This window comes from Vipera berus, assembly GCF_964194415.1.
Source record: "Vipera berus genome assembly, chromosome: 3".
Classification (NCBI taxonomy): domain Eukaryota; kingdom Metazoa; phylum Chordata; class Lepidosauria; order Squamata; family Viperidae; genus Vipera; species Vipera berus.
In genome coordinates, this window is record NC_138204.1 from 153,260,053 (window position 1) to 153,278,457 (window position 18,405).

General features: G+C 40.6%; 1 protein-coding gene across 2 annotated transcripts; it reads right to left on the bottom strand.

The window, feature by feature from the left end:
- Window positions 1–1,005: 1,005 nt before the first annotated feature.
- On the bottom strand, window positions 1,006–18,397 carry TDP2 (tyrosyl-DNA phosphodiesterase 2). Of its 2 annotated transcripts, XM_081325802.1 has the most exons (8): window positions 18,136–18,397; window positions 17,611–17,693; window positions 15,384–15,554; window positions 9,025–9,116; window positions 7,887–8,005; window positions 6,399–6,569; window positions 4,717–4,832; window positions 1,006–1,353 (listed from the first exon to the last, which is right to left on the bottom strand). In XM_081325802.1, the coding sequence occupies exons 1-8, from the start codon at window positions 18,340–18,342 to the stop codon at window positions 1,233–1,235; spliced, it is 1,080 nt and encodes a 359-aa protein (XP_081181928.1). In that variant the 5' UTR covers window positions 18,343–18,397; the 3' UTR covers window positions 1,006–1,232. The 2 variants fall into 2 exon arrangements, with proteins under 2 accessions (XP_081181928.1, XP_081181927.1); XM_081325801.1 differs by lacking the exon at window positions 1,006–1,353 and having other exon boundaries at window positions 4,237–4,832.
- Window positions 18,398–18,405: the final 8 nt, after the last annotated feature.

Sequence of the window (18,405 nt, forward strand, 5' to 3'; positions counted from 1 at the left end):
CCACGTCCCCATCCTTCGGATCAACCTAATAGATTTGTTTTTCTTCAACTTCAGTCAGGTGGGAGGGAGCAGTGGGCTTCTCACAGCTGCCTAGGCGGGTCTGTATGATTTATTTATTTTTTTTCCGCCTGGTAGCCACTGTAAAAATCTGCGATGCGATCTCCCATGTTTTTAGGGAATATCGATGGGGGGGGAGGGGGAAGTGGGGGCCCTCAGAGCAGCATCACGAGCTCCAATCGGTGAGGCTTGTCGCATTTCCTCCCGGCAAGCTATCTCTCTCTCTCTCTCTCTCTCTCTCTCTCTCTCTCTCTCTCTCTCTCTCTCTCTCTCTCTATCTATATATATATATCCGGGCTCACGGCTGCTGCACTCACCCCAGCGGACGGTCCCCCGCCCCCCCGGCAGCGCCCCGGAGGCAGGGGCGGCGGGGGGGGGGTAGGGCATCTCCGCTTCGTCTTACCTGGCGACGGTCGGCGGAAATCAGGCAGCGACGGCGACCTCGGCGGGACGAAGCCGCCTCCATCCGCTTCTCTTCCCCAGGACTTGGGGAGCCGTTCAGTGCGCGGTCCAGGGGAAGAGAGGAAAAAAAAAAGTGGGTGTGGACACCCGGGGGCCAACTAGCGAAGGATGCTCAGTGCCGGGAAGGTGGGAGGGAGGCTCTGGGCGTGCGCGTGTGTGAAGACGGCGCCTTGCTCGCTTGGCTTTCAGACCCCTCAACCCGCGTCCGCCGCCCCCCCTCCCCCCCGGTCCGGCGACCAACCCCAACCCCGTCCACCGGGGCCGGCTTTGCCCTCCCCTCAGTTCTCTTATGGGACCCCAGGAGTCACCCGTGGAAGCCGCGGAGCGTCCCGGGGATGATCGGCGTCCGTGGACCAGACAGAGGAGAGACCGGAAAGGGAGAACATAGTAAACACGCGGTGATTTTATTTATACTGGATACTTTGGTGATTTCATATTTATACTGAAAGCGAGAGCAAAGCTCCGTAGTCTCCCTTACGGATGTTGTCGCTGCTGCTTTACTTAATACAGGGGGGGAAAAGCAATACCGTAACAAAAAAAAATATTTATATGACACATGCCGGTGAAATAGGGGCAATAACTTCACAATCGGTACAAAAGCTAGGAGTGGTGCAAAGAACCATGGAAGGATACATGCTCAGCATTATAATTAAGACAGGATAGAAAGACCTGCACATGGATCATTAGGGAAGAAATGAAAGTGTACAATATCATCAAGGGAGTAAGGAATTGAAATGGAAACGGGCTGGTCGCACAGTGAGAAGAACCGAGGCAGGTGGACCAAGGCAGTCATAGAATGGATCCCACTTGATAAAAAGCGTCCACGAAAGAGACCTAAAACAAGATGGATCGACGACATCAGTGAGTATTGCAGGCCGAATTGCCAAAGACAGCGCACAAGCGTATTGGTTGGAAACATGCAGAAGAGGCCTTCATTCTGCAGTGATAGACAATGGGTAAAATGATATTCTCTGTATGGAAACACACACACACACACACACACACACACACACAACAAATTTCTTGTGTGTTCAATCATACTTGGCCAATAAAGCTGTTCTGCTCTATTCTATTCTATTCTATTCTATTCTATTCTATTCTATTCTATTCTATTCTATTCTATTCCATTCTTTATACAATTCATTCAGAAAGTATTCAGACCCCCTTTGCTTTTGTCAATTTTATGCTGCAGCGATTCTACAGTTGTTGAAATTCATTTTTTTCCTCATTAATCTACGTTCAGTACGCCATAATCACAAAGTGACAATAGAATTTTAGAAATGTCTGTAAATTTATTAAAAAGAAAAAACTGAAATATCACATTGGCATAAGTATTCAGACCCTTTGCAACACTTGAAATTTAGCTCAAGAGCCTTGCATTTCTCTTGATCATTGCTGACGTGTTTGTACACCTTGATTGGAGTCCACTTGTGGTAAACTAAATTGATTGGACATGATTTTGAAAGGGACAGACCTCTCTATAGAAGGCCTGACAGCTGTCAATCCATACTGCAGTAAAGCAAATGTCATGAGGTCAAAGGAACTTTTTTTAGAGCTCAGAGACAGGATTATTGCAAGGGCCAGACCTGGGGAAGGCTACTCTCTAATAGACCACTGTTTCTCAACCCCAGCAACTTTAAGTGTGTGGACTTCAACTCCCAGAATTCCTCAGCTAGCAGGGGAATAAAAAATGAAAGGAAGGCAGCATTCTTCATCATGTGCCCTAAGCATTTTTTCACAACGTAAAGGAAAGGCTGCTGAGAAATCGCTTTGCAGGAAAGACTCTCACAATAGAAGCCATGCACCAGCCAACTTTATATTTAAGCAACCTCATGATTTCCAGTTGTTTATTTTATTATTTAACATATGGCATATCATACACAGACTAGCAATATATATTAACATTTCATCTGGATTAGTAAAACACAATAAAATATAAAGGCTAAAACGATCTATGTTCAAATACCAATGTCAAGGCCATATAACCACTGAAGCGCAGTGACAGCACAGTATCAGCAGTAGCGTCGAGTTTTTGGGTTCTATAATCTCCCAGGACATGAAATGGACACTTGACATTAGAACCATCATTTAAAAGGCACAACGAAGAATGTTCTTCCTGCATCGAGTCAGGAAATCCAGAGTGCCCCAGGAGCTGCTAACACAGTTTTACGGAGGAATTATTGAGCCTGTTATTGGTACCTCTATAACTGTCTGGTTTCAAACAGCAAACAAACAGGACAGGTACAGATTCTAACAGGTAGCAGGTAGTCTGAAGGAGGCCGGAAACGCTATCTACAGACCCTTCCAGGACATAAACTGTTTCTTGGGATGGCACTTTAGGGCATTGCATACCAAGACAAGTAGACACAGGGAGTGGTTTTTTTTCCCCTTGTGCTGTCACTCTGCTGAACACCTAATTCTCACAGGCTCTGTCTGATGTGTATGTATATTAACTCATACGGTGTGACTAGTATTATTTATCCTTTTTATTATGTTTAGTTCTCCCTTTTACTTGTATTACTGTTGTTGTTATTCTCTCTATTGCTTTGCAAGTACCCTAAATGCTTCTGTACTTCCTTATGTGTCTAATCATATTTGGCCAAATAAAGTACTCCAATTCAATTCAATTGTAATGTGCATTCCTTTCATATCCATCTAGTGGTTAGGCTAAGAAACGAAGTACTAAGCTTCTGTATAGCAGGACATCTTATATTGGGAGCAGCAGCAGCTAAAAAGCATATTGGCTAATTAGAGAGCTGGAAATGTTGAAAACACAGTTAACACTGGAGCCATAAATTCCATTAATCGAAGCCTTGCCTTGAAAACAGAAACACAAGTAGAAGAGGCCTGTTCTTTTGCAACAAAGCCCTTGCTCAGATGAGGACTCTCTCCTTCAGTGTCCCTAGCACCTTTCTGCCATGAACGAAACTGCTGTCTCTTCTTTTGGCCACAGTTCCTACCACCTCCTGGAAGAAGCATGCCATGCAGAAGGTGCTTCCTTGGCTTTTGGTTTTACTCCGGTTGGAAAGCTCAGGGAACAAATAAGCAGCAGTAGGACCATGAAAAGTTAGGGGCTGGGCCAGGGGTAGGCAACCTTGGCTCTTTTATGACTCGTGGACTTCAACTCCCAGAATTCCTGAGCCAGCCATGCTGGCTCAGGAATTCTGGGAGTTGAAGTCCACGAGTCATAAAAGAGCCAAGGTTGCCTACCTTTGGGCTGGGCACTCAAAGAAAAGGCCACTGAAGAGCAGGTTTGGGTGGTGTTCATTAACAGCAACCCTTGATTCTTGGGAAGAACTAGGAATTAAGAGGCTATTAGCCTTGGTGGAGCAGTGGGCTAATGCCTCCTTAAGTAACACCAGCTGCCTGCAATTAGTGCAGGTTCGCATCCCACCAGGCTCAAGGTTGACTCAGCCTTCCATCCTTCCGAGGTAGGTAAAATGAGGACCCAGATTGTTGGGGGCAATAAGCTGACTTTGTAATAATGCCGCTTGGGGTGTGTGTGAAAGCCCTAATAAGCAGGCATATACATAGAATGAAGGCTACTGCTAAGCTTGTAAGCCGCCCTGAGTCTTCGGAGAAGGGCGGGATATAAATGGAATTAAAATAAAATAAAAATAAATATTCCAGCAATGGATTCATGGTCCTGAAATTGTAGTCTATCTTTTTCTTCCCAAATTTATAATCCCCCCCCCCATTTCAGCTACCAGAACATAGTGTCATTAAAGGGAAACTCCCAAGAATTCTTTATTAAAAACAAATTGTATGTTTAGTAAACTATTCTATTCTTTTGAATAATATACACAACATAAAATAATTTCCTCCCACACATGCACAAATTAGCTAAAATATCTTTTCCATTGCATGGGATCTTAGTATTTTAAATGGAAAGTTTCATCTTTGCTAAGCAAGAACTCCCCAAACAAGTAAAAGGAACTGCTTAGTTTACACAATTGTGAATCAAAATTAACATTAGAACTGGTGTAAAATTTTGAAGAACATGAAAATCAGAAAAGTGAAATGTTTTCTTCTTACAATATCACATCAAAATTGCAAAACACTCCCCAGTGATCACTAGGAAATCTGCCACAATCTAGTTTTTCCAGACCAATCAAATCTAAGCTCCGAGGAATAATCTGTCCACCAACTGTTGCACCTCGGAAAAACAGACGATCAAACCGATATTTGCACTTGTACCTGGCATTCAAATTATTGTTTTGGCCTGTATCCCATGTGTAGTGGCAATGTTCAGGCTTGCCCAAGAACTCCCAAATATCCAAAATATTGTTAGGTAAGCCACCCATTTTAGCAACCTGATAAAGATAAGAGCAGAAAGCGATAATATAGCAGTAAACATAGTAATCATCATGTTGCTTTGAAGTCTGAATATGTCAGAGGAATACAATATTATCTAACACCATAGAAAATTACAGAAAAGCAAAAAAACATCTGTCTTCTAAAGTAATTCACACTGTTTCTTCTCTAAAATCAGTGGCCCTATCCAAGTGATTTTTATAGACCTGGGAGATCAGTATTTCTTCCTGGACATTGTGCATCAATTTGAAGACAAAAACCCTGCCTTTGATTAAGTATGGGCCGGTTCTTATATCTGGATTGTGGAATGCTAACTAACCTTAAACCAAACTAGAAAAATAATCCACATATTACATTATGGAAAAGTATGCCAATGCTTTTAGCTATCAAAGAACGACTGATCCGGCCATCTTACCAGAGAACTAACAGTGATCCAGCAGATTGAGAGCGGGAGAAAAGGTCACATCCCCTTAGTAACAGTAATTTTGGGGATACACAACTGGGAACATAAGACATGCAACAATCAACATTTTTATCTGTAACCACTACCAATATCCTGCTCAGTACAGAATATCATGAATAATTCACTGAGGGGAAAAACACATGTAATATATGGGGAAATACCTTGTCTATACTGGTAGTCCTTGACTGATGGCCATTCATTCAATAACTGTTCAAAGTTTTAGCAGTGCTAAATGAAGGGATTTATGACCTATACCAGTGATGACGAACCTTCTAGAAACCGAGTGCCCAAACTGCAACCCAAAACCCACTTATGTACCGTCCGTCGGGTGCCGGATGGGCGTGGCCCATTGGGTGGGCGTGGCTGCAGTGATAACAGCAGACTGGGTGGGACTAAAAAGTTCAATCAATCAATTCCAACTTTGCGAGATCTTTTTTTTTCCCGTGAGAAGTTGAAATTGATTGATTGATTGAGCCTCTTTTTTTTTTGCTGGGTTGGGGTGAGGGCAGCAGGCTGGGGCTGCTGGGGCTTCCTGGGGTGGCTGAGGCTCTTGGGACAGCTGGGATTTGAGTCATGCTGCTGGGCTGTAGTTTTGCCCCACGCTGCTGATGCTATCTGGAGTGGCTGATGTTTCCCAGGACGGCTGTAGCTTTGTGCTACACCGCACTACTGGGGCTCTCCACTGTTTTGCCCCTTAGGAGTTTCTTGCAGCCCCAGAGTGATGTGGTTCTGGGACCGCTGTTGTCCAGGGCAGCCAAAAGGGCAGAGATGGGGAGGAAGATGAACAGATGGGTAGTAGTGAAGAGGAGGCAGACCCTTACTGCCCCTTGAGCAGAGGCTCAAGACTGGGAGGGACCTAGCCTGGAATGGCTTGGATTGGAGACGGCCATCAACTAACAGCTGGTGGAATTTGGTTAACAATGTCAACAGGGATTGCCATTGCTAAGCAATGAGGTCATGTGAACACTGCTTAGCCACACTGCTTAGTAATGGAAGTTCTGGTCCCAACTGGTATCTTAAATTTAAGGACTACCCGTAGATACTGGGAAAGGACATCCAAAGAAGGATCTGAGAGAAAAGAAAAGCATTTGCCCTAGCTTACCTCTTTGTCTCTTAAGTTTGTATCACCTCCAAAAATCACAGAACTTGATTCGGGTACCTCCGCCATTTTGGCAAGCACCAGTTTCAACTGTTTTAAACGTTCCTCACTGTGATCCTTAGTACTCTCCAAGTGGGAAGTCATAAGGCACAGGTCATTGCCAGAAATGTTTGCCTGATTTAAAAAAAAAAGATGCACAGCATGAAAAAAAAATTAATTTACATTAATTAGTTCTCCCATTCCACCTTTTATTTTTGAACGTCACAAAAATGAAGCCTTTTAAAGCTTGTACATCCACCTACCCTTAATTTAAATTGAAACTAAGTAAGAATGCAAGCTGTATTTATTTCAGGTTATCAGTGATCTCCTACAATAATAAATTAATTTGTTGCCAGCCACTCTCCCCCTAAATAACACACTCATACCAAATTCTATCAGGACTCCCACCTTCAACAGCTTTTTCCCCAGAAACAGCTCAACCCATATTTGAATGCTATTCCTTCTCAGAATGCTTGCCAACAACTGAAAAAGTTGTATTGCCTACCATATTGCCCGCTCAGACATCCTTGTAAGTGAACGTCTGTCTGTCCCAAATGCAACTCCCAATGAGGCAGTACTGATCCAAAGGGGAGAATTGCTTTTTTCCTTTAGGCAGGGAATATCATGCCCAGAGGTCCATCATTCCAGTCTAGGTCCTTCAACTTCCCAGCTCCACTGGGACTCACTAGCATAGTTATATTTGGTGTTCCCAACTGCTTCCTAATTCTGTTTAGCTTTTCAGAGGGGCTTCACTTTCTTACATAGAACTGGAATATGAAAATAGGCAAGAGATCCTTGATTTAGTGGGTCACCTTGGGAAACACTTGGAATTAGGCTGTGGCAGATGGGTGGCAAAGATAAATCCCTCATTAACCATGCTCAGGTGTAACAGTAATGAGCACAACCATCTCAAATTTCCTTGTGACCTCCTTAGGAGGTCACAGCTCGCGTTTTAGAGCCCCAGAATTGGTTGATTAATATATTAAAGGTCACCCAAGTTAGTACACCCATGGTGTACATTTTAATCCACAGTCTATTATTTTTTCAAAGTATGCAGAATAGTAATGAGATTTCAAGTATAAGAGAAAATGAAAAGTTGATTGCTTCAGATATAGTGCTAAACTATAACACAAGTAACCTATTTGAAACTTAGCTGTGAACCGAATATTGCAATAAGTGCAAATTTAGCTTTTCAGTCCCCTTGTAATATTACAGAAAAGTTCTCATATATTTTGATTTTGTACAAATGTATTTATGTTCTATAATACAAAGAGCTAATATACTTGTAAAAATAAAGTAACAGTTCAAACTTTATAGTGAGAATACCCATTTCCTTTCATACTATTGCCCCATTAACCTGCTTTTAAAAGTCTTGACTATAGGTTATTGGAAAAACTGTTATTTCATGTTTTAAATGATTTTCTCCATAAAGCTGATGTAAAACTCACTTACATATACTGCTAATAAATTTCTCATCATAGAGGTTGTAGGAAAAGCTGTTATTTCATGTTTTAAAACTTTTACTCTTGATTTTTTTAGCATGATGACGGTAAAATAACCATCTGTATTACCTGGAGAGACAGATGGTCAAACATACAGAAAAAAAAGGAAACGTCAACATCATGGCATTTCACTCAGAATTTCGACACAATAAAAGACATTAGCCTTGAGTCTGGAGAAATTTCAGACTTGTATCCACTTATTTTCATTTCTCATTTTAAATTAACCCCATTAAACAAAGTTTCACTTTTTTTGGATCAAGATTACACTTGGACTTTGCATGAGAAGCTGAAACCTGCAATCCCAAAGCTGTGCATGCAAAAGGAAGTAAATTGGGTTTAATTTATATTATTTAAGCACAGTTAATCCAATTATTTCCCATGTATTTAATAATTTCCACTTTTAGTTATACACTGAACAGGTACACAACTTTTGGAATATTCTGGAAAGTTCCCCAAAGGTTTAATTTAAGGGATGATATGTCAAGATTAACAAGATGTTTTTCAGTCTTGGTTATAATGAAGTGTAATTAGGTAAAAACAAGAATTTCTGAAGTTCACACAGCCACACCAGATACATGAGGCTGAAATTCATTAATGAATTCCAACCATACTTTATCTCTTCCTAGGAAGCTGGTATAATCAGCTTTCTGCAGCTCTATTTATTTATTTATCTATACTGCCCTATTCCCGAAGGACTCAGGGCGGTTTACAGGGCAGCATATAAAAGACAATATAAAAAGATAATATAAAATTAAAATGAATTAAATTAATTAAAGCCCAACAATTAAAACAATATTAAAAAGCTAAAACCCCTTCAGTCCAGGCCTGATAGATCGAAAAGCCAGGTTTTCAGGTCCCGGCGAAATGAACGCAGATCGGGGGCGGTCCGGAGTTCCACAGGTAAATCATTCCAAAGGGCAGGCGCGCCCACAGAAAATGCCCTCCCTCTGGGGATCACCCGCCAGCACTCCCTAACCGGCGTAGTGGCATTATACAGTATCATAAAAATAACATTGTATTTGCAGTTGTTGCATTAAGCTGGGAGGGACTACTATAACTTCATGCATTAAGTTAATAACTTCATTTACCTGGAATAATTGTGTAACTGACTGCTCTCTTCTGGAGGTAACTTAAATATACAGGAATAACCTCTTGTAAAAACACCACATCTGGCCTGTATCTAAATTAAAAAGAGGCATTTATAATGAGACATATTGTAACTGTAGGAAGAAAAGTGGTCACTTCAAAAAAACCAAACAAAGTTATGGTATTGGTACTAGCAACTGAATGGAGAATACTTCACAATTTTCCATAGTTAATTTCTTCTAACTCTTTTTAAAATAACCAGGGCACCAATTCACATTTTCCAGGTTTTATTTAGGGTACTAAAAGTTCTGGGTTGCTTGAGATGTGATGTGAACACCTTGTGATGATTCTCACACAAAAGTTATTTCTGAGTGTTACTTACGTATCAATAATGATATTCAAGCATACGATAAAACTATATAATGTAAGCAAACCTCTGTCTCACAGAATTCTGCACTCCTGCAATGCAGCTATGAGACTAGACATTTTTAATTCATTAATCATGGACTAGTTTTATATATAAATCTTGAACCATTTTAATTTTTCTTAAATGAATCCAGTTTAAAACTCATGCTTTGAAATTAGCTTATTTTATTACAATATTGCAATCTGATCTTACCCTCAGATTTCCACCAGATATTCAGATGCTTACAGATACATGCAATTAAGATGCAGTTAAGATGGCAATTTTGCTAAACTAATATTAAACTATGTGGGCATGTCTGTGGGCATTTGATAACACTTCTATCCACGTCTATCTGTCTGTGTGTATATACTGTGTGCGTATATATGTATATGTGTGTGCGCGCTATCTAACGAAATGAAATTCAGTGGTGAAAAAAGTAAGGCACTACATTTAGGCAAGAAAAACCAAATGTACAGGTATAGTATAGGGGGTACCTTGCTCAACAGTAGTAACTGTGAGAGGGATCTTGAAGTCCTAGTGGACAATCACTTAAATACAACCCAGCAGTGTGCTGCAGCTGCCAAAAAAGCCAACACAGTGCTAGGCTGCATTAACAGAGGGATAGAATCAAGATCATGTGAAGTATTAATACCACTTTACAATGCCTTGGTAAGGCCACACTTGGAATACTGCATCCAGTTTTGGTCACCAAGATATAAAAAAGATGTTGAGACTCTAGAAGAAAGGGTACAGAGAAGAGCAACAAAGATGATTAGGAGACTGGAGGCTAAAACATATAAGGAACGGCTGCTGGAATTGGGTATGTCTAGTGAAGAGAAGGACTAGGGGTGACATGATAGCAGTGTTCCAATATCTCAGGGGCTGTCACAAAGAGGGAGTCAAGCTACTTTCCAAAGGGCCTGAAGGCAGGACAAGAAGCGACTGATGGAAACTAGTCAAGGAGAGAAGCAACCTAGAACTAAGGAGAAACTTCCTGACGGTTAGAACAATTAACCAGTGGAACAACCTGCCTCCAGAAGCGGTGAATGCTCCAACACTGGAAGTTTTTAAGAAGAGACTGGACAGCCATTTGTCTGAAATGGTATAGGGTTTCCTGCCTGAGCAGGGGGTTGGACTAGATGACCTCCAAGGTCCCTTTCAACTTTATTATTATTATTGATCATCAGCCAGATGTTCAGACTGGATTTGGCATTTTTGTCTACCTATCAAATCCTTACCATCTGCCTGGGATAGGCAGATGTGGATGTTTGATGGCATTACAGATATCGTCGCAGGATGGAAGCAGTTCCTAGTAAGGCCGCCTTTTGCAATTGATTAATGGCAAATTTGTCAATGCCAATGGTGTTCAAGTGGTGTTCCAGTTGTTTTGGGATTGCACCCAAGGCGCCTATTACTATTGGTAATACCCTTGCTTGACTTTGCCACAGTCTTTCTATTTCTATTTGTAGGTCTTTGTATTTTGTTATCTTCTCCAGTTCTTTCTCGTCTATTTTGCTGTCTCCAGGCACTGCCACATCCACTATCCAGACTTTTTTGTCTTTCTTATCGACAATTGTTAACTCCGGGGTGTTATGTTGCAGGTGCTTGTCTGTTTGAATTCTGAAGTCCAAGAGCAGTTTAACTTTATCATTTTCTATGGCTTTCTCTATTTTATGATCCCACCAGTTCTTGCTTACAGGCAAATGATATTTCTTGCAGATCTTCCAGTGCACCATTGTTGCTACTTTGTCATGCTGCTTATAAGCATTTATTAAATGTTAAAACAAATTGTAAGCAGTAGGGTTGTGGGAATAAAACATGTATTATTTTATTTTATTTTCAACTCCTGGTGACTACCTGGACAAATCCCTGGCAAGATTTAAGAAGTGGTTTGCCATTGACTAGGACCAAGTGACAAAATTAGTAGTCAGTCTGTGTGATCTTCTTGCAACAGCTTACCAGGTGGTCCACTGTTTCTTCAGCTTCTTTGCATAGGCGGCACATACTGTCTGTTGCTGTCTTCTCAATTTTGACTTTGTATGCATTTGTCCTTAAGGCTTGGTCTTGTGCAGCCAGAATTAGTCCCTTGGTCTCTTTCTTCAATTTTCCTGTTCTTAGCCATTGCCAGGTCTTATTATCTACTTTCCCGGCTATTTTTTAATGTACTGGCCATGTAATGCTTTGTCTTCCATGCCTCTATTCTGTTCTTCATTTGGTCTTTCGTGTAGGCCAGTTTGGTCTCTCCAGTAGTCAGTAAGCATTCCTGATATACTAATTTAAGTGCATCTTCATCACTGTCCTTCAGATATTCTTCCAAAGCCATTTCTTCTTCTTCAACCATCTGATGTACTTGCAGCATTCCACGTCCACCTATTTGCCTTGGTAGATAAGAGTCTGTCAATGTCACTGCGTGGATGAAGGGCATGATTCATTGTCATTATTTTTCTGGTCTTCCTATCCATTGCTTTTAGTTCTCCTCGAGTCCAGTCCACTATTCCAGCTGTGTATCTAATGACTGGAAATGCCCAGGTGTTGACTGTCTTCACGGTATTTCCTCCATTGAGTATGGACTTTAAGATCTTCACTCTCTTGATGTATTCACTTCTAATCTTTTTCTTGACTTCAGTGTGCTTGATGTTCTCAGCTTGAAGGATAACCAAGTATTTGTAGTAATCTTCCCCATCCAGACTCTTAATGTTATTTTCGTGGGGCATCTTGATTCCTTCAGTTTTCACTATTTTTCCTTGTTTGAGAGTAAGTGTGGCACATTTGTCCAAGCCAAATTCCATTGCAATATCTTGGCTATATATACGGACAGTGTTCAGCAGTGATTCTATTCCAGATGATGTTTTTCCATACAGCTTCAGATCATCCATGTAAAGGAGGTGGGATAGTCTGGCAGATGTTTTTGATGTTTGATAGCCATGTCCTGAGTTATTCAGTATTGTTGACAGAGGAAACAGTGCAATAACAAATAGTACTGGTGATAATGAATCTCCTTGAAATATTCCTCTCTTGATATTAACCTCTCCCAGTCTTTCACCATTGACCTGCGTCTTCCATTGTGGCATCAATCTTTGCACAAATTTTCTGATGTTTCTACTGACTCCTGTTATTTCTAGGCACTTGATTATTCAGTCATGTGGCAGAGACTCAAATGCCTTTTTGTAGTCAATCCATGCCACATTCAGGTTGGTCTTCCTTTTCTTGCAGTTTTCCAAGATCATTTTATCTATTAGGAGTTGATCTTTTGTTCCTCTGCTATTGGGGTGGTTTCCTTTCTGCTTGGGTGGAAAGAGATTGTTTTCAACTAGGTGCTGATGTACAGCATCAGCTACCACACCAGTTAGCAATTTGAAAGTTGTTGGTAAGCAGGTAATTGGCCTGTAGTTGCCTGGTGTTGCCCCTTTTGCTGGATTTTTCATTATTAGGTAGGTTTTCCCAGTTGTTAGCCACTTTTCAATTTCTCCTCCTTGTAGTATATTGTTGAACTGCTTGGCAATGAGTGGGTATATAACAGTTAGATGTTCCAACCAAAACCCATGCAGTTCATCTTCACCTGGTGCTGACCAATTTTTGATCTTCCTTGCTCTTTTTTCTACCATTTTTGCTGTTATTACTAGTTCTTTCATTTCAACTTCTGTTTTATTTGCATCCACCTCTTTTAACCAAGCCGCATCCTTGCTTGTATTTCTTTGGGTTATCCCATATCTGCTTCCAGAACTGCACTGTTTCTTGTCAGGTACTGACTGATTCATTGCAGTTTCTCCATTGATGGATTGGTAGAAACTGATTGGATTGAAATTGGAGGTTCTGCCTATAATTTGCAATTCGAGCTTCGTATCTACTGATTTTCCTGGCTATAGCTGTTATTTGCTGCTTTATTATTCCCAGTGCTTCCTTGATCTTCCTCGTTTCTAAGTGGTATTTCTTGTTTAGGTATTCTTTTGTCTTCTTGTTCTTCAACTTCTTTTCTTTCATCTGTTCTAGCTTGCTTGCATGTGATCTTAACTTGCTGATCTCATTTTCTAGTTTAACCTTCCATTTTTGTTTTTCTTCTTTGTTGATTTTGCATCCCAGGTACTATTATAACTGCAGCTGTGCTGTACATTAGTTGATTTGTTTCTTGCAGTGAATTGGTGCTTATACTTGATATTGCAGTATTTGCATCTTTTAATGCTTGTGCTAGCTGTTTCCTTGGAACAAGGTTCAATGCAGGCAGCTTATTCTATTGTTTTTGTGCTGTTCTAGATGCTCAGTTATTCTTTGTTTCAATTCTTTTATTTCTTTAGTCAGAGGGTTTTGTTCTTCCTGAGGAAGAGGTGCCTGGTTTCCAAATGAGAACAGTTGTATATCTCTGCTAGATTCCTTCACTGCCAACTCCCCCTGCTTGCCTCTACATTCTGAATTACTTCTGGCAAGGCTTTGATTTCTTTGCCCTGGGTAATTCTGTTTCTATGAATACTTTATTTCGTATTATAAATTGGTGTTGATCTGCTAGTCTCTGTTCTGTTATTTCTGATTCTGGATGTTGTTCTTTCCAGAACTGGTGCATTTGTTTTAGACTTGGACTTCATCTGTAATCTGCAATTTGATCTCTCTCTCTCTCTCTCTCTGTGTGTGTGTGTGTGTTTGTGTATGTATATGTGTATGTATATGTGTATATATGTGTATATGTATACACACACACAGTGTATATACGTTAAATTTTACTGACAGAGTTAAAGGGAGACTAATATAGCTATTTCGAGCTATTTAGCTCTCATCAGCTAGCCATACCCTTCTGAGATTCGAACATGGGCTGCTTTGCATATTAGGCAGTTGTATTAACCTCTAGGCCACAGGTTCTCTTTGCTTTTTGTCAGCTGAAACCAGGGAGGAAAGATTAAGTGTCTGACAGAGCACCCGGTCTACCCAAATATGGGACAGAGTAATCTGCTAGGGTATGGCTAGCTGATGAGAGCTAAATAGCTCAAAATAGCTATACTAGACTCCCTTTAACTGTTTGTCAATAAAATCTAACATATATGCATACAGTTTGTTGTAACTACATCTGCCTGCAACACACTCCTAGATTGGGGCTGAAAGGCAGATTACTCTGTCCCATATTTGTCCCATATATCGGATTGCATAAGATGCATTCAATCAGTGTAAAGTAACTTGCTAACTACAACTGCATCTACTCAGAGGAAGCACTGCAATTCTTTAATAATCTTCTCTATGTATTACTGCAGTGTATTATAGTTGACATGCTTTAAAGAATTCATATTTTTTTAACCTTAAGTAGCCTAAATGATTGGGTGCTAGCTAACTTCAATATTTATCAACCCAGATCCCAAAATCATCATGCAATACTATCATCCAAATACAGAAAACGGCTATTAGAAATAATGGGAGCCATCTGAGGGCTGTCTTTGGCAGAAATCTTGCAATAGTAATTTTGATTTAGATTGTTTTAATTTGCTTGTAGCCTTGTCCAAAACATGCTTTAATAAGCATTCTAGAATTATTAAGATTATAAATATGAGAATGTTAAATTGAGAATAATGACTGAATAAAACAGAGAAGAAACACAAACCTAAGATTAATGTTTTAGAAGCACAGTAACTTACTCTCCAATTCATGCAAATTAAAAATAATTATTTCTACCATATTCTAGATGAGTAGTTATATTTTACTGATACAAAAGAAATAAAGAACTTTGCTATCAGGCATAGTAATGTATTTTTGCCGCAAAGCCTTAGACAACCTAAAACTTTTTGTTACTTAAGAGACTTAAATGCATAAATATTTTAGCATTGTATTACAAAAATATTCAACTCTTATTAAAAAGTACCTAGCACAAAACAAATGCATAATGTAGTCCAGAGCATGCTTGTTCTATAATTAACCTCATTCAATCATTGAGGCTTATTTCTACTAGATGCCCATAGGATTACTGTGATAGGTACTTACAAAGCTAGATAGGAACAGACTGCCCGTGCCCTTTCTTGCAGATTATTTGAATCCAGGCCATCAATATTCCAAGTAATTAAAGAAAAAGTGCTGTCATCTTGTGGATAGATGCCTGCAGCTTCCACTGCAGCAGCTACAGTATTGGTAGTTGAATGATCAGTTAGCTCAACACTGGAATGCACACAAATTAAAACATATCATCTAAAGCAATTTTCTCGAGAACATTTACTTATCCACAGACTTTAAAAACTAATTTTAGAAAATTGCCATCTGCAGTAGGTCCAGTTTACAACTACATAGAATGCTGTGGTTGTCACAGAAACAAACATTTAGAATTTTTCACATCAGAGATCAGCCTTGAAGCTATGTGGCCATCAATTTCCCTATGCTACCCTAAGGTTTTAGCTTGGCATGTGAAACTTATCAAGTATGATTCGTTAGCCATGATTTATTGATTTCACACAAACTGAACCAGATAAATTACAGGTAGTTCTCAAAACTACCAAAATTTCTATTGCTAAGCAAGACAGTTGTTAAGTGAGTTTTGCCCCATTTTATGACCTTTCTTGTCACAGTTGTTAAGTGCAGTTGTTAAGTTAGTAACACGGTTGTTAAGTAAATCTGGCTTCCCCATTGACTTTGCTTGTCAGAAGGTTGCAAAAGGTGATCACATGATCCTGGGACAATGCAACCGTCATAAATCCATTGCCAAGTGGTTGAATTTTGATCATGTGACCACAGGGATGCTGCAACCACCGGTGTGTGAAAAATGGTCAAAAGTCACTTTTTCAGTGCTGCTGCATCTTCAAACAGTCACTAAAGTTGAGGGCTACCTTTATTTACTTAACTATATGTGAAAAATAAGGCATAGCACATTACATATATCTAGCTATAACTTTTAAGCAAGCTGAGAAATGTTCACTATAGCTTTCAGTCAGTGCTACCATTATCATTTTTTTACAATGGCTTGAACAAATTATTCAAAGGATAGTACCAACTGCGCCACAACTATTTCTACCTAAGACAGGGACAAGACAGGGACAAACTAGAGTCCCCCCTCACAAATATTTTAGACTAAGCATGTCCACCCACCCTGGACAGCTGGTAATGCGGCCCCATAAGGTCATTAAAAATATAAAAAGAAAGGAAGTTTATTATACAGGTAGTCCTCAACTTACAACCACAATTGAGTCCCAAATTTTCATTGCTAAGTGAAACAGTTAAGTGAATTTTGTCACCTAACAACCAGTTGTAAATCGAGGACTATCTGTATACATTAACTAGTTATATATTTTATATGCGGCCCAAAACAACTCAGTGCAGCTCAGGCAAGTCAAAAGTTGGATGCCTGTGTTTTAGACTATTCCTACAATGCCTTGGCAATGGCTATGACATCTGGTCAACTGGCAGGGAAATTCAAAACATCTCAAGTATATCAGTTTGACTATAGTACTCCTATTTAAGATCTATAGGGATTCACTACAACTAGAGGAAAGTCAGAGCCCCGTTAAGACTTGGAACCAATGCTGACCTAAAATGTTCGGTTGCTGTGAATCATATTGAACTAACTCCATGCAGTAGCATGCAATTTTTTTTTACAAATCCAGTATATTAGAACTTATGCACAATTTATGCATAAATACCAAGTTCAGGCATGAAGAAAATGATCAGGTAGGGTCCAAGTCAGCAAGCAGGCTTGTAGGTATGTCATTTTGCATGGGCACCGTGTTCTGCTCCACACAACACCAAGTTTCATTTCTCTGTCAACTTTCAACCTCATAACTATAAACAGTGGCTGTAAAAAAAAATCCCTTAATAAATTTGAAAATGAGGAAAGAGTGAAAAGTCACTCTCTCTCTCTCTCTCATCCCAAATCACCTCACAAAGTTGTGGTAAGGAAAATAGGAAGAGGAAGGTATGTTGGAGACGTTTGTCACCTCGAGTTATTTGTAATTATTAATCGGGGTTTTAATTGTGTACAGGGTCAATTTAATATTTTTTAATTCGGTTTTAACTTTTGTATGATGGATTTTTTAATTCCCTGTAAACCGCCCTGAGTCCTCAGGGAAAGGGCGGTATATAAATATAACTAAATAAATAACTAAGTAATAACAATAAAGGTGGGATACAAATAAATAACAAATAAAAGGGATTAACATGGCCACATAACGGAAGGAGCAAAAGATTTTCCCTCCTTTTCTCCACAAAGAGCCTTCGCATAACTTACGGAGCCCCTGTGGTGGGAACTGGGTGGGGCATCCTGTTGACGTCTTGCTCAGGAGACGGGTCAAAGTACGAATTCAGCGCCTTCTAGAAAAGAAAAGTCAAAACATAGCACAAGTAGTCCTCAGCTTACGACCGCAACTGAGCCCAAAATTTCTATTGTCCAGTGAGACATTTTGCCCCATTTTAGGCCTTTTCTTGCCACAGTTGGTAAGTGAATCACTGCAGTTGATAAGTCAGTAACCTGGTTGTTAGGTGAACGTGGCTTCCCCGTTGACTTTGCTTGTCGAAAGGTCGCCAAAGATGGTCCCAGGTCCCCGGCACAATGCAACCATCATAAAGGCCAAGCGTCTAAATTTTGATCACCTGACCATGGGGGTGCGGCAACATTCGTCCACGTGAAAAAAACGGCCATAAGCCATATTTTCTTCGAACGGTCACTAAACGAACTGTTGTAAGTCGAGGACTACCTGTACCGTGGTGGAGGTCCAGGAAGCGGCCGGAAGAAAGCCTCAGAACGGCAACCTACCTGCATATCCCAGCCGTTCTCGGACAGGTAGCGCTCAGCCGCGGCTGCGCCACTATTACTGATGGAGGCAAAGTCCAAGCAGAGCCGTTTCTGCTGCTCCTCCAGGTCTCCCCGGGGCCCGCCGCCCTCCGCCGAGTGTACGCCCTGCCGCTCCTTCGCCTCGGAGGCCGCCTGCTCCACCTCCCCGTCCGCACGGCCGCCTTCCATCGCCTGGACTATTTGTTGCTAAAAGAATCTGCAGCGCTTCAAAGACCCGAAGCCCGCCAGCCC